This window comes from Zootermopsis nevadensis, unplaced genomic scaffold (assembly GCF_977971745.1).
Source record: "Zootermopsis nevadensis isolate Lab colony 2312 unplaced genomic scaffold, Znev_1.0 Znev_ptg000021l, whole genome shotgun sequence".
NCBI classification, from domain to species: Eukaryota; Metazoa; Arthropoda; class Insecta; order Blattodea; family Termopsidae; genus Zootermopsis; species Zootermopsis nevadensis.
The window spans coordinates 9188309-9204913 of record NW_028259153.1 but is presented as its reverse complement, the minus strand read 5'-3'; the positions used below and the strand labels follow the sequence as shown (position 1 = coordinate 9204913).

The window sequence follows — 16605 nt, the reverse complement described above, 5'->3', positions numbered from 1 at the left end:
ATGGTGTCACCTAGGAAGGGACGATGCTTCCGCTTCCGCAGAACTCCGCCCTTAGTTAGCTTTTTGATTGGGTGGGTGGTTGGTTGGTGGTAAAGTGCTCATTAATAGAAGTATAATATTGCTATGTAGATGTTGCAATCATAGGCTTATTTTCAGTACGTATACAGCGGTTGATTGCTATTTGCTTTAAAATTTTCCTAGAGACCACTATAATGGGCAAATATTAAAATAATTATCCTATCAATAGAACTAACGTATGCCTTGGATAGACGGTAAGACAGTCGTCCCAAAATAAGATGATCACATATTGAGTTATGTCTGCAAGATTTTCTTTCTAACTAATCATGCAGGAAGGTTATATATTCACAATTGATATAGCACTAAAATATTGTGCGCATGCAAACGACCTTATTCGTTGCTTATTATATATATTTGTAGGTTGGTGTCCCTGATTTCACAAGACCGCCATTTTAGACAACGGTGTTTGCTGATGATGGAGGGTTTTGATATGAAATTAATTTGTAGATTGTGTGCAGGAGAAAATGAGTTATATATAGACGTTTTTGGCGAGGATGGAATAAAACACAGTATATCGAAGAAAATCAGGCTGTGTTTACCTATTACAGTAAGTTATGTAGAGAGTAAGTTTTATGTTATGTAATTGTGTGTGTGATTCCGAGTTTCATTTTTAGTTGCATGACCTGACATAAAAGTGTAATCCATACAAGCAGTTTTGATTTTATACCATACAGAGACCATTCAAAAGTATCTAAGTGGCCCTTATATTGAAAGGTATACCCATAAATTGTTATTTCTTATTGACACAAGTTGTTGAGAAAGCAAGACTGATGACTGCAGGTAAAATTAAACTTGTGTATAAGCTCTATTACAATACATGGTGAAATGTGAACTATGATTAACACATACCTTCTGCCCTTACAGTCTGTTGAGATTAACTGGTTTTCAACCAGTTTGTCATTGTACTGCAGTAGGGAGGTGTGAATTGCATTTTTTACATTTCAGGACTTAATATAGCCATGGACTGTGCTTTATGAGAGGTTTGATGCTTCCATCTAACTACTGGGGGTAGACTGCAAACAGGCTACAACTTTTACCCATCATATTCATTTTATTTTATTTATGTAATTATAATATTTTGTAGTCTCACAAGTAAACAGAGTCGGCATAGCTCAACCAGTAAAGTGCCTGGCTGTGGACTGGGCGACCGCCGTTTGGTCCCCGTCGGAGGCAAAGGATTTTTCCTGTAGCATCTGCGTCCAGACCGGCTCTCAGGCCCACCCAGCCCCCTATCCAATGGGTACCGGTGTCTTTTCCCAGGGGTAAAGCACGGCTGGGGCTTGATGCTGACCAATCACCCCCATCTAGTGCCGACGTCAAAATTGAGTAGGACGTATACCTCCTCTACCCCCAAGCGCCTACATGGCGTATAGTGGGACAGCTTTACTTTACTTTACTCACAAGTAAACAGCCTGACAGTTTTAATGCAAGAAAATGTCTATTTTATTGTTGTTATGAAATTAATTATTTATGGGAAGCTTGAGCATCTTGTAGGATTTGAGATTTTCACAGCAGTCCTTATGATTGCAACAGCAAAGACATCTGAACTGTCAGTAAACTTATACCAGATTGCGTGGCACAACAGCTCAGAAGACAGCTATCTTGAGCGTCTTGTTCATATTACCTGTTGTGAAAGCCTGTGTTAGACTATGAAAACCAAATACCAAAATTAATAACATTATATTTATGTGTATTTGAAAATTGTAGAGGTGGTGGTTGTCCATAGGTTATTGCTAATATATTCACATGAATATGTAAGACAGGAATGAATTATTATAGTCTGTTTTTGTTTATTTGATTAAATATTCAGGAATCAAAAAAGTTTCATTAATATTTAATAGAACTTAATGAGACTGTTATTTATATTTTGAAATGTAGTGAGCCATTTTTGAGAAGCCTGGAAAGTATTGTTTGAAAATGTCTGTTTGGGTGCTTGAAGAGAGCCTTATCTGTGCAGTCTCAGACAGTAAGAAAGAATTTTAGTCCGTTACTATAAAATTGATTGAAGGATAAATTATTGTTATTGTTATTTAATTAAGGGAAATACTGATTTTATCTTTTTTAATTACTTATATGCTTAGACAAGCATATATCTGTCTGTAGCCTGACAGCAGAAGTCGATTGGGAACATGAATTGATAGTGGTTTGTTAATTATTTTATCAGATTAGAGAAGATGATACATTACCTAAACAGATATGTTTGAGGTGCCTGAAGAAGTTAGACACTAGCTATGCATTGTATTCAGGATGTGTGAGTGCAGAGAATACCATCAAGAGGCTGCTGAAGAATTTCACACAAACTGAGTCAGCAAATTTACCTGTTGATACTCCGCTTGATCAGGTGCAAAATGATGTAAGTTTTATCTGTTACACATGAACTTTTCTCAAATTTTTCTTCTGTATGTTGGGTTCTAGGCAAAGCATAACTTCTTATGCAGTATTCTCCCTTTATATTTGAGGGAAAAGTATTTTTTTATTTAAATGCTTATTGTATCTTTATTTTACCACAGTTGATTGATTGATTTATTTATTTATTTTGTGTGGAGATAGGAAAACTTTGCCTAGAACCCTAGACATTATATATAATGTAATATACATATAGTGTAAAATGCTGCAGTTGGACCAGGTGATGTACTCTTGAGTGTTGACATCTGAATTAACACTAGGAATTAGATAGGTGGCCATCGTGTTCCATTGTCCATGTAAATTGGTGGTTAACCACTTGCTCTAAGATTTTACACAAACAGCTGGGTAATTATGTAGGCTTGGAACTTGTGACTAGGAGAAGGTCCTTCCCAGTTTCAAAATGCAGATTATTGTGCCTTTTTTCCACAGGAAGAAGGTCATTCTCCATCCGAATGCATTTGTAGATTGGCAGTCCATTGAAAAGGGCACGTAATGTTGTTCCCTTGCAAATTTACACTTAATCTTTTTTTCTCCACATGGCTCTTAATTTGTAAAAGTGTTGGGTCATAGTGCACAAAACTGCTGATGGAAGCAAATGAAGATTCAAGCGTTTCAGCAACTTCACAAGGGGATGTTTTTGTGTTACCCCAAACTGAAAGGCCGGGTATAGAGGAACTTCTGCAGAGTTTTCGCCAGGCATCACATGAAGGTGTTTAACTTGATGGAGAAGAAACTTATGCTTCCCATGATATTAATTTCACATCATGAGCAATAGAGCAAGCTGTTGCTCATAGCCATTTAAAATTGACCAAATGTTAACTATATCATTTCTTGATTTGCTCAGGAGCTGTAGTTAGTACATTACCTAAATGTAGGTTTTCATAAGAAAGCTTGATGTTACAGTGTTTGCAAGGTGTTATCACGTGAAACAGCTGAAAACCTCTTCTAGTCACATTTCACTATCGTACATAGTTTTTCATCATTGTTATCTGACAACTCTGACTAGTGAAAGCTTTGTTCTGAACACATTATTACAGTACAGTATGTCACATGTCCAGTTTGGATGGAACAAAGACCATAAAATTAAACACACATGGGCTTTGATTAGTTGAAGAAACTGTATTGATAATATTGTGTGAAATACTGAAGTCTGTCTGACTTGGGTGACAGCCCAGCTTGTAAGGCCAATCCTGACTAAATATGTGCTGAAGTTTTGAAACTTTTTTACCCCGCTGTTTATGGTGTGTGTCTGTGCATGTGCATAAATGGCATATCTGGCATGTGCTTGCAATAGACGCTACATGAGTATTTCAGCTATATACATACAACTCATAATTTGACAAAGTTTTTTAATAATCTTTTCAGACAAATGTTATTGCACAGCAGCAGCAGCAGCAGCCTACTCTGAGTTGGAGTAAACCTTTCATGAAATTTGGCAAAACTATAGGAAAACTGAAAGATGTATCTAGTAAAAAGAGAAGTAATGAACGTGTATCTGAACCAAGACCAAAAGTGAGAAGATTTGAAAATGAAAGATGTGATAACGTGAATTTGGAATGCGGTATTGATGATTCTAATGGTATTGGTTCCACATTGCCATCTGTGCCATTAGATGATGATGATGATGATGATGAAAGGACACAGACCCCTGAACAGGTTTCCCAATTTGGTCCATCAACTGAAGCTTTGTCACAATATAATGTAGCAGCATCCAGTCAGATTTGTGTAACTGGGAATGTATGTATAACGGCTTCAGAACAGCAGCAGTTTACAGCATCATCAGTTGGCCAGCATGTAGTGAATATTCCTACAAGTTCAGGAGGAACGTTTCCTAGTGTAGGATCCCAGATAGAATCTGCTGTTTCATTGTCAGATGTGGCAGTGACATTGAATGGGCTGGCTAATCAGTTGCAAGATCAAACATCACTCTTACAATTACCTGTTAAAGCCAGAAAAATAGCATGTGTGGCTCCAACACTGTCAGCAAAAAGTTGTGAGGTGTATGGTTCTAATGCCATTCAAAACAGTTCGTCTGTTGTTGTTAATCAGCGGGTAGTGGATTCGGGGAGTCAGCATCTGTCCTCAAGGTATGCCAACAAAAACCTTCAACTAGTAAATTACTTGATGATGTAGTGTGCAAGGAACCCTGTATGTACAATTGAATGTGGAAGATGCAAAATAGTGTAAATTGGAGGAAATGCGTAACTCATAAACGTTTTGACCAAATCTAAGGTAATCACATTTTAACAGGTCTTGTCATGTATCTTTTGCCTACCCGAGCACATTGTATTCATGGGGAATGTCCTACAGACTTCCTCTTGTAAGCCAAATTAACAAATCTTGTGGCTGTTCTATTTTAATGCATCTTGGTACAAGTTCCTCATCCTTTTTGTCATGCTGTGATAACAAAGACTTACTGTGTGTCCGTGCTGTTTGCTGACACAGGTTACTACTTTTTAATTAATGGTGGTGTGCAATATTTTGTTGGCAAAACACAGGCTTGTTGAGTATTTTCATTTTATTGTAGTGTTCATGTTCTTTTGTTGTATTTTGTATGTGCGTCTAAACAGTGAATTGCAGAATGTTTGGCATAGAGGAGAGTTGTTATTGAGATTTAAAGAGTAAGTGCCGTCTTAAAGCTGAGATAGAAATTACAGGGTCCTTTTTTTTAAAACAGATGACTTGTGTTTTCAGGAACTGAAGTAAATATCATATTTGTGAGGATTATTTGTGGCTACATTTAACTTTGTGTTATCCATTGGTATATGCATCACATTGTTGTGCTTTCTCCAATCTAAGGTTGATGAGACATTTACACTTTATTTCACTGTTATTAGTTTTTTACCCTGTTGTAGTTGCTAGTTTCTTCCATCTTTAATCATGCCTTTCTTGGAGTTCTTTAAAAACATTACTCTTAATAAGATTTAAATATCTTATTCATTAAGATGATTTGTACTTTATTATTTGCAGTGTTCAAGCCGAGGGTGTCTCTTCAGAAGATAATGGAACAGCTGCTACCAGTGCAGTTAATGGCGCCAAGACAGGAGCCACAGTTACAAGAATTCCCCCTGCAGGTAGTTCAGTCAGTTTGGGATCTCCTACTGCTGATGATGTCACCGAAGAAAATACGAGACATCTTTGTCAGTACTGCAACAAAACGTTTCCAGAAAACATAATTGTTCATCACAGAAAACTTCACTTCAGGCAGAGTTTCTTCAGTTGCTTAACATGTGGAAAAAACTTCCGCACGGAAGTTGGTTTAGAGAACCATAGGTGTGTAGGCTCTACAGATCAAGCAAGATGATTTACTTGCTGCGGAGAGCGTGTTACGTACATACCTTTCCTTTGTTATTCTCTTCTATGAAAAATATGTGGACACTCTTATTTCAGACTTGGCAATTTGCATATACAAGTTACTAGCCGTGAACAGATGGTATGCTGATGTAGCATTTATATTTAACTGCATTTACTTCATTAGTCATTCTGAAACTCTTACACCATGTAACACTTCTTAAAGTAAAATACCACTTGCATCCTATAGATGTAAAGTTAAAACTTTCAAATAAAGCTCTTAATTTGAGACTGTATTAAGTAAATTTGAAGAGAGAGTAATATCTGAGTAATTGAGTGTAGTTTGAAGTTACAAACTAGCACTTTGCAAAGTTTATGTTATCACTAGGGTTCGGATGTTCATGACATGTCATATTTTTATTGGGGCTTCTATTTTCATTCTAACCTGAAATTAAACACTAATTGAGTGATTCTAATCACAATTAGACTGTATTTATTTTGCATATATAGCAAATATTTTTTCATAACAAATTATGTCATATTTTGCCTTTTGTGGGTCATATTTGCATGCATGTTTCTCGGTTTTTCGGTCATGAACATTTGAACACTAATTATTAGGGTTATAATTCGCACACAACAGCTTACGTGCATGATATTTGTTATCGACCACTGGCATGTTGATAATGCACATAACCAGTGATAGATGCCACAACGATCGGCTGTTGACCGCCGCGGACGACTAGAATGCAGTGTAAGTTTCATACCTCCATTGACAGATAGCTGCAACTGTATTTGAAATGTCACCGATAAATGGCAGCACCAATAGGTGTCACAGAAAACTGTAGGCCTGACATGTTTTTGCGTTTGAAGTTTGTGGTTGTAAAGAATAGAACGATCAGAGGATTGGAAGGAAGCATCTATCCCAGTGGCAATACTTTGCAGCTTGCTGCCTCAAATCTTTTGCCATCAATGTCTTTTTTTGATGTAGTTGGTGCGTTGGTTTTTATTCTTGTAAGCAACTGACGCAAGTAAAATGCAATTTGATTCTTGGATGCTTAACATCGCAGTACGATGTGCCACTACGTCATCGTAGATCGTCTTCTCATCTGAGGACTTCAAGCATCCATCGCTTTGGTATTACAGATTGTGAATGCAAAGCAAAGCTCTCCCAATATACGCTATGTAGGCGTTTGGTGGTGGGGGATTGCGGATTGTAAGAAATTAAAAAGTACGAGAATACATTTACTTCCAATTTCATTACTTATAGATGACATTTAATGAAAACCTGCTATTCCATTCTCGAATAATAAATAATAAGTACGCAGTGAAATGCCCGGGAGATGACCCCACCAAGGCAGACCATGTTTCCAAGGCCAATGGCATTCTCAAGTAATGCATAATAGAGTCACCTTCCCATGTCACGATTTTCACATTCCATGACGTTGGTATTAACGACTGAAGGATCTAGAAAGCAAGATTATTGACTAAGAGCCAACAACGTAACGTCTGTAACAAATTTAATGAGTCTGTCGAGTATAGGTAGACATCGATGATAAGAATATCTAGGGATATGACGTCATCAGGGCAACCAATTGACTGACAAATGCAACTTTGAAAACAAAATAAGAATTGGTATTCATTTTGATGACATAGTGGCAAAACTCCAAACCATTAGATTTATTTTGCTATTCTCCAGTTGTTACATGGCAAAACATGTAATTTGTAGGACTGCCAATAGATGGCAGCACGCTAAAGCGAGTGCTTAAGTGTAAATAACACCTTATATCTTAATTGCATCATGCTTGTGTTCCTCAATACAGTACTTTTATTTTCCGTCGTTACACAAGCTTATTGTTAAAATCATATAAAATTTCACATAAAATTGTTACATTTTAAAATTGACGACATGTTTCGATATACAATTCTATCATCGTCAGGTCTATCAAAATTAAAATTAAAATCTGGTGTATCTGTTGCTCTGCTTATATTGCTTATGTTTTATCCGTTTTTATTACATCTCCAGGCTTCTTTCATTTAATTTTGGAGACGCGTCTGGGTGCCTATATCGGGTTGTGTGTGAGGTGCGTGTCCGTTGTTATTGAATGGCAGACAACCGTCTGTTGCTGTCTGCCATTCAATAACAACGGACACGCACCTCACACACAACCCGATATAGGCACCCAGACGCGTCTCCAAAATTAAATGAAAGAAGCCTGGAGATGTAATAAAAACGGATAAAACATAAGCAATATAAGCAGAGCAACAGATACACCAGATTTTAATTTTAATTTTGATAGACCTGACGATGATAGAATTGTATATCGAAACATGTCGTCAATTTTAAAATGTAACAATTTTATGTGAAATTTTATATGATTTTAACAATAAGCTTGTGTAACGACGGAAAATAAAAGTACTGTATTGTAAATAACACCTAAAAGGAAGAAAATACTCTTAAAATTATTTTTAAATCCGCTATATTTAGCCTTCTAATTGTGATATGTACCAGTCCTCGCAAGAATGATGCCAATGCAATTTGCAATCGTACATCAATTTTTAAACTGTACATCGGAGCCAATTTGGGATTATAAATATGGCTCGCCTGCAGTAAAGTGCTCATTAGTAGAAGTGTAATATTGTTATGTAGATGTTGCAATCATAGGCTTATTTTCAGTACGTATTCAGCGGTTGATAACTATTTTCTTTAAAAATTTTCCTAGAGATCACTATAATGGGCAAATATTAAAAAAATTATCCTATCAATAGTACAAACGTATGCGTTGGATAGACGGTAAGACAGTGGTCCCAAAATAAGATGATCACATATTGAGTTAAGTCTGCAAGATTTTCTTTATAACTAATCATGCAGGAAGGTTATATATTCACAACTGGTATAACACTAAAATATTGTGCGCATGCAAACAACCTTATTCGTTGCTTATTATATATTTGTAGGTTGGTATCCCTGATTTCACAAGACCGCCATTTGAAACAACGGTGTTTGCTGACGATGGAGGGTTTTGATATGAAATTAATTTGTAGATTGTGTGCAGGAGAAAATGAGTTATATATAGACGTTTTTGGCGAGGATGGAATAAAACACAGTATATCGAAGAAAATCAGGCTGTGTTTACCTACTACAGTAAGTTATGTGGGGAGTATCTATGTTTACATTTTTATGTTATGTATCTGTGGGTGTGTGATTCCGAGTTTCACTTTTAGTTGCATGACCTGACATAAAAGTGTAATCGATACAAGCAGTTTTGATTTTATACCATACAGAGACCATTCTAAACTATTTAAGTGGTCTTTATATTGAAAGGTATACCCAAAAATTGTTATTGACACAAGTTGTTGAGAAAGCAAGACTGTTGACTGTAGGTAAAATTAAACTTGTGTATAAGCTCTATTACAATACATGGTGAAATGTGAACTATGATTAACACATAACTTCTGCCCTTACAGTCTGTTGAGATTATCTGGTTTTCAACCAGTTTGTCATTGTACTGCAGTAGGGAGGTGTGCCTTGCATTTTTTTACATTTCAGGACTTAATATAGCCATGGACTGTGCTTTATGAGAGGTTTGATGCTTCCATCTAACTACTGGGGGTAGACTGCAAACAGGCTACAGCTTTTACCCATCATATTTTATTTTATTTATGTAATTATAATATTTTGTAGTCTCACAAGTAAACAGAGTCGGCATAGCTCAGCCAGTATTTCGGACTGGGCGACCGGGGTTCGGTCCCCGACGGAGGTAGAGGATTTTTCCTGTAGCCTCTGAGTCCAGACTGGCTCTTGGGCCCACCCAGCCTCCGATCCAATGGGTACTGGGGTCCTTTCCCAGGCGTGATGCTGACCACTCACCCCCATCTTGTGCCGAGGTCAAAAATGAGTAGGAGCTATACCACCTCTACCCCCAAGCGCCTACATGGCATATAGTGAGACAGCTTTACTTTACTTTACTTTACTCTACTCACAAGCAAACAGCCTGACAGTTTTAATGCAAGAAAATGTCTATTTTATTGTTGTTATGAAATTAATTATTTATGGGAAACTTGAGCATCTTGTAGGATTTGAGATTTTCACAGCAGTCCTTATGATGGCAACAGCAAAGACCTCTGAACTGTCAGTAAACTTATACCAGATTGCGTGGCACAACAGCCCAGAAGACAGCTGTCTTGAGTGTCTTGTTCATATTACCTGTTGTGAAAGCCTGTGTTAGACTATGAAAACCAAATACCAAAATTAATAACATTATATTTATGTGTATTTGAAAATTGTAGAGGTGGTGGTTGTCCATAGGTTATTGCTAATATATTCACATGAATATGTAAGACAGGAATGAATTATTATAGTCTGTTTTTGTTTATTTGATTAAATATTCAGGAATCAAAAAAGTTTCATTAATATTTAATAGAACTTAATGAGACTGTTATTTATATTTTGAAATGTAGTGAGCCATTTTTGAGAAGCCTGGAAAGTATTGTTTGAAAATGTCTGTTTGGGTGCTTGAAGAGAGCCTTATCTGTGCAGTCTCAGACAGTAAGAAAGAATTTTAGTCCGTTACTATAAAATTGATTGAAGGATAAATTATTGTTATTGTTATTTAATTAAGGGAAATACTGATTTTATCTTTTTTAATTACTTATATGCTTAGACAAGCATATATCTGTCTGTAGCCTGACAGCAGAAGTCGATTGGGAACATGAATTGATAGTGGTTTGTTAATTATTTTATCAGATTAGAGAAGATGATACATTACCTAAACAGATATGTTTGAGGTGCCTGAAGAAGTTAGACACTAGCTATGCATTGTATTCAGGATGTGTGAGTGCAGAGAATACCATCAAGAGGCTGCTGAAGAATTTCACACAAACTGAGTCAGCAAATTTACCTGTTGATACTCCGCTTGATCAGGTGCAAAATGATGTAAGTTTTATCTGTTACACATGAACTTTTCTCAAATTTTTCTTCTGTATGTTGGGTTCTAGGCAAAGCATAACTTCTTATGCAGTATTCTCCCTTTATATTTGAGGGAAAAGTATTTTTTTATTTAAATGCTTATTCTATCTTTATTTTACCACAGTTGATTGATTGATTTATTTATTTATTTTGTGTGGAGATAGGAAAACTTTGCCTAGAACCCTAGACATTATATATAATGTAATATACATATAGTGTAAAATGCTGCAGTTGGACCAGGTGATGTACTCTTGAGTGTTGACATCTGAATTAACACTAGGAATTAGATAGGTGGCCATCGTGTTCCATTGTCCATGTAAATTGGTGGTTAACCACTTGCTCTAAGATTTTACACAAACAGCTGGGTAATTATGTAGGCTTGGAACTTGTGACTAGGAGAGGGTCCTTCCCAGTTTCAAAATGCAGATTATTGTGCCTTTTTTCCACAGGAAGAAGGTCATTCTCCATCCGAATGCATTTGTAGATTGGCAGTCCATTGAAAAGGGCACGTAATGTTGTTCCCTTGCAAATTTACACTTAATCTTTTTTTCTCCACATGGCTCTTAATTTGTAAAAGTGTTGGGTCATAGTGCACAAAACTGCTGATGGAAGCAAATGAAGATTCAAGCGTTTCAGCAACTTCACAAGGGGATGTTTTTGTGTTACCCCAAACTGAAAGGCCGGGTATAGAGGAACTTCTGCAGAGTTTTCGCCAGGCATCACATGAAGGTGTTTAACTTGATGGAGAAGAAACTTATGCTTCCCATGATATTAATTTCACATCATGAGCAATAGAGCAAGCTGTTGCTCATAGCCATTTAAAATTGACCAAATGTTAACTATATCATTTCTTGATTTGCTCAGGAGCTGTAGTTAGTACATTACCTAAATGTAGGTTTTCATAAGAACGCTTGATGTTACAGCGTTTGCAAGGTGTTATCACGTGAAACAGCTGAAAACCTCTTCTAGTCACATTTCACTATCCTAGAGTCTAGAATGATTACATAGTTTTTCATCATTGTTATCTGACAACTCTGACTAGTGAAAGCTTTGTTCTGAACACATTATTACAGTACAGTATGTCACATGTCCAGTTTGGATGGAACAAAGACCATAAAATTAAACACACATGGGCTTTGATTAGTTGAAGAAACTGTATTGATAATATTGTGTGAAATACTGAAGTCTGTCTGACTTGGGTGACAGCCCAGCTTGTAAGGCCAATCCTGACTAAATATGTGCTGAAGTTTTGAATCTTTTTTACCCCGCTGTTTATGGTGTGTGTCTGTGCATGTGCATAAATGGCATATCTGGCATGTGCTTGCAATAGACGCTACATGAGTATTTCAGCTATATACGTACAACTCATAATTTGACAAAGTTTTTTAATAATTTTTTCAGACAAATGTTATTGCACAGCAGCAGCAGCAGCAGCAGCCTACTCTGAGTTGGAGTAAACCTTTCATGAAATTTGGCAAAACTATAGGAAAACTGAAAGATGTATCTAGTAAAAAGAGAAGTAATGAACGTGTATCTGAACCAAGACCAAAAGTGAGAAGATTTGAAAATGAAAGATGTGATAACCTGAATTTGGAATGTGATATTGATGATTCTAATGGTATTGGTTCCACATTGCCATCTGTGCCATTTGATGATGATGATGAAAGGACACAGACCCCTGAACAAGTTTCCCAATTTGGTCCATCAACTGAAGCTTTGTCACAATATAATGTGGCAGCATCCAGTCAGATGTATGTATGTATAACGGCTTCAGAACAGCAGCATTTTACAGCATCATCAGTTGGCCAGCATGTAGTGAATATTCGTACAAGTTCAGGAGGAACTTTTCCTAGTGTAGGACCCCAGATAGAATCTGCTGTTTCATTGTCAGATGTGGCAGTGACATTGAATGGGCTGGCTAATCAGTTGCAAGATCAAACATCACTCTTACAATTACCTGTTGAAGCCAGAAAAATAGCATGTGTGGCTCCAACACCGTCAGCTAAAAGTTCTAATGCCATTCAAAACAGTTCTTCTGTTGGTGTTAATCAGCAGGTAGTGGATTTGGGGAGTCAGCATCTGTCCTCAAGGTATGACAACAAAAACCTTCAACTAGTAAATTACTTGATGATGTAGTGTGCAAGGAACTCTGTATGTACAATTGAACGTGGAAGATGAAAAATAGTGTAAATTGGAGGAAATGCGTAACTCATAAATTTTTTGACCACATTTTAACAGGTCTTGTCACATATATTTTGCCTACCAGAGCGCATTGTATTCATGGGAAATGTCCTACAGACTTTAACTTGTAAGCCAAATTAACAAATCTTGTGGCTGTTCTACTTTAATGCATCTTGGTACAAGTTCCTCTTCCTTTTTGTCATGCTGTGATAACAAAGACTTACTGTGTGTCCGTGCTGTTTGCTGACACAGGTCACTACTTTTTAATTAATGGTGGTGTGCAATATTTTGTTGGCAAAACACAGGCTTGTTGAGTATTTTCATTTTATTGTAGTGTTCATGTTCTTTTGTTGTATTTTGTATGTGCGTCTAAACAGTGAATTGCAGAATGTTTGGCATAGAGGAGAGTTGTTATTGAGATTTAAAGAGTAAGTGCCTTCTTAAAGCTGAGATGGAAATTACAGGGTCCTTTTTTTTAAAACAGATGACTTGTGTTTTCAGGAACTGAAGTAAATATCATATTTGTGAGGATTATTTGTGGCTACATTTAACTTTGTGTTATCCGTTGGTATATGCATCACATTGTTGTGCTTTCTCCAATCTAAGGTTGATGAGACATTTACACTTTATTTCACTGTTATTAGTTTTTTACCCTGTTGTAGTTGCTAGTTTCTTCCATCTTTAATCATGCCTTTCTTGGAGTTCTTTAAAAACATTACTCTTAATAAGATTGAAATATCTTATTCATACTTTATTATTTGCAGTGTTCAAGCCGAGGGTGTCTCTTCAGAAGATAATGGAACAGCTGCTACCAGTGCAGTTAATGGCGCCATGACAGGAGCCACAGTTACAAGAATTCCCCCTGCAGGTAGTTCAGTCAGTTTGGGATCTCTTACTGCTGATGATGTCACCGAAGAAAATACGAGACATTGTCAGTACTGCGACAAATCGTTTCCACAAAACATAATTGTTCATCACAGGAAACTTCACTTCAGTCAGAGTTTCTTCAGTTGCATAACATGTGATAAAAACTTCTGCACGGAAGTTGGTTTAGAGAACCATAGGTGTGTAGGCTCTACAGATCAAGCAAGATGATTTTCTTGCTGCGGAGAGCGTGTTACGTACATACCTTTCCTTTGTTCTTCTCTTCTATGAAAAATATGTGGACACTCTTATTTCAGACTTGGCAATTTGTATATACAAGTTACTAGCCGTGAACAGACGGTATGCTGATGTAGCATTTATATTTAACTGCAATTACTTCATTAGTCATTCTGAAACTCTTACACTGTGTAACACTTTCTTAAAGTAAAATACCACTTGCATCCTATAGATGTAAAGTTAAAACTTTCAAATAAAGCTCTTAATTTGAGACTGTATTAAGTAAATTTGAAGAGAGAGTAATATCTGAGTAATTGAGTGTAGTTTGAAGTTACAAACTAGCACTTTGCAAGGTTTATGTTATCAATAGGGTTCGGATGTTCATGACATGTCATATTTTTATTGGGGCTTATATTTTCATTCTAAACTAAAATTAAACACTAATTGAGTGATTCTAATCACAATTAGGCTGTATTTATTTTGCATATAAATGCATGTTTAGCAAATATTTTTTCATAACAAATTATGTAATATTTTGCCTTTTTTGGGTCATATTTAGCTATTTCTTGGGGCATATTGCATGCATATTTCTCGGTTTTTTAGGTCATGAACATCTGAACCCTAATAAAGACCTTCATAATTTTTTTGCTCTTCACCTAATAATATTAGTGTGGTGAAATAAGGAAGACAATATGGACAGGACAAGGGAAAAATCATAAATGCATAAAATATTTTCTTGTAAAATCTGAAGAGAAGAAATAAGTTGGGAGACATTGTAATTATGTAATTTTAGGATAATATTAAACTGATCTTGTACAAACAGGGTGTGAATAGGTGGATAAATTCAAGTGGCTCATAATAGGTCCCTTTGTGAGCTTCAGTTAATTTGGTAATAATTGTAAAACTGATTACATGGTTCAAGTTGTAAGTAAGATGCTTCTCTGATCTGAGTATTTTTAGGTGAATGAAATTATGTGATCTTTTTTTAAGTAAACATAGCAATTTGAATCTATATCTTTTAAGAAGAAGAAGAGTTCCCAGTATCTTAATTTACTAGTACTTCATACTCCATGGTAACAGATAACAAAATTGTATGTTGTTCAAAGAGCATATTAAATTCCAGTATTATGTGAACATGAGCTTCTGGATGTTTTCTCATATCCATAACCTTTCTTACCTTAATTGTTTTTTTTTCTTTCTTTCTTATTTTCTTCTTTTATTTCTTTCTCCAGGTAACTGTTCATAAATTGGATAAGTAAAGTTCCAGTTTGTGTGATTTTGTTGACCAAGTTCACCAATGGTTAAATAAGAAGGAAGTGACTGAACATTTTAAATGCTGTTTCTGAATGGTAAGGCATTTATAGATTTTTTTATAGAATTGCTTAATCCCTTTACTGTGTGCTATGTAATATTCCATTATGTTGCGTGCTTTGAAGAGTAATATCTCTTTTGGGACATCATCTCTGGTTGATAGTGAGTGAGTGTGTGTCATACTGTGTGTGAATAACAGTTGTAATATGTAGGTTTCATTTATATAACAATTTTTACAGCTACTTTTACCAAATTAACAGTTTAAAGCATAGACATTTTGTATTCCTTATGAACAGAGAACAGTATCTCATTCTATTTGACTACTATTGAAGGAACATTTCTGCCTATAGGTGTGCAAACTGTCTGTTGGTTTTGATGATATTGAACCTTGATAAGTTAGGTTATGTATTCTGATGCATTTACTTTATTATTGCCTTTAGATTTTCATGTTATGGCTTCTAACTTATGATGTTCTCTAAAAAACAGTATAAGACAGGCAAAGTGTAAGCAAACATGGACTTTCAGCATAAAATGTGACCAAAATTAGCCCCAGTGGTTCTTGAGTTGTGAGATGAGATCACAAAAGCCCCATTTAATTCTGTAAAAAAATGTATACAAATTCTTCATACCAATGTATTGACATTGCATATTTTCGTGGAACTGAAACATGATAGTGTAAACTCATCCAGAGTGGAGGTGATATTACCATGATCTCACACAATCTACTCTTCTGTCCAAAAAGCAAAATTTAGAGATTAATTTATTTTAGTGCTACAGTTGGTAAGTGATAATTGATTGAATTAGATTACTCTCCTGAATAGGAAACAATTATTATTTTCTTCACAGGCACAAGAATAATCCAAGACAACATTCTTTAAGTTTTTTGACCATATTATGATGCTCATATGCAATATTAATTTAAACTGAGGTACATTAGTGTAGCCTTTACTTATCCACAGGCTTGCAATTAAAATAAACAACTGAATCATAGGTTAGGTACAGTCCTTGTATAAAATATATGTTTTCAATTGCTATTCATTTGAAGATGACTTGACTTCTAGGAGGTTTTGCCATGTAGTCTTATGGTGCTTACTGTCTCCATCATCAGGGTCTTATCTCGCTGATTATGGAGGCAGTAAGAGGCTGTAAAACATAAGTCAGTTTCCACAAGCCTACACAGCTCATCTGCCCCCCCCCCCCCCCCCCCCCCCCCCCCCATGTATAAGAATGCGTCCAATGGAAATGCATGTTCTTTTAATGAACTGTAATGT

At 36.0% G+C, this 16605-nt stretch overlaps 2 protein-coding genes across 5 annotated transcripts; both read left to right on the top strand.

The window, feature by feature from the left end:
* Nucleotides 1–53: 53 nt before the first annotated feature.
* On the top strand, nt 54–6064 carry LOC110834366 (uncharacterized). 3 transcript variants are annotated; one of them, XM_087352981.1, is made up of 5 exons: nt 54–155; nt 439–625; nt 2243–2419; nt 3850–4571; nt 5455–6064. In XM_087352981.1, the coding sequence occupies exons 2-5, from the start codon at nt 491–493 to the stop codon at nt 5786–5788; spliced, it is 1368 nt and encodes a 455-aa protein (XP_087209107.1). In that variant the 5' UTR covers nt 54–155; nt 439–490; the 3' UTR covers nt 5789–6064. The 3 variants fall into 3 exon arrangements, with proteins under 3 accessions (XP_087209107.1, XP_087209105.1, XP_087209106.1); XM_087352979.1 differs by having other exon boundaries at nt 55–155; nt 2243–2431; XM_087352980.1 differs by lacking the exon at nt 54–155 and adding an exon at nt 191–272 and having other exon boundaries at nt 2243–2431.
* Nucleotides 6065–8730: 2666 nt separating this feature from the next.
* On the top strand, nt 8731–15162 carry LOC147873176 (uncharacterized). 2 transcript variants are annotated; one of them, XM_087352983.1, is made up of 4 exons: nt 8731–8917; nt 10520–10696; nt 12143–12831; nt 13687–15162. In XM_087352983.1, exons 1-4 carry the CDS (start codon nt 8786–8788, stop codon nt 14015–14017), a joined length of 1329 nt encoding a protein of 442 aa, XP_087209109.1. In that variant the 5' UTR covers nt 8731–8785; the 3' UTR covers nt 14018–15162. The 2 variants fall into 2 exon arrangements, with proteins under 2 accessions (XP_087209109.1, XP_087209108.1); XM_087352982.1 differs by having other exon boundaries at nt 10520–10708.
* Nucleotides 15163–16605: the final 1443 nt, after the last annotated feature.

Excerpts from the sequence above, each read along its gene's own strand:
- LOC110834366 (XM_087352979.1), top strand. The coding sequence starts at position 491 with ATGATGGAGGGTTTTGATATGAAATTAATTTGTAGATTGTGTGCAGGA. Across the intron at positions 626-2,242 it reads GGCTGTGTTTACCTATTACA|ATTAGAGAAGATGATACATT; the intron begins GTAAGTTATGTA and ends TTATTTTATCAG. Across the intron at positions 2,432-3,849 it reads TTGATCAGGTGCAAAATGAT|ACAAATGTTATTGCACAGCA; the intron begins GTAAGTTTTATC and ends TAATCTTTTCAG.
- LOC147873176 (XM_087352982.1), top strand. The coding sequence starts at position 8,786 with ATGGAGGGTTTTGATATGAAATTAATTTGTAGATTGTGTGCAGGAGAA. Across the intron at positions 10,709-12,142 it reads TTGATCAGGTGCAAAATGAT|ACAAATGTTATTGCACAGCA; the intron begins GTAAGTTTTATC and ends TAATTTTTTCAG. Across the intron at positions 12,832-13,686 it reads AGTCAGCATCTGTCCTCAAG|TGTTCAAGCCGAGGGTGTCT; the intron begins GTATGACAACAA and ends TATTATTTGCAG.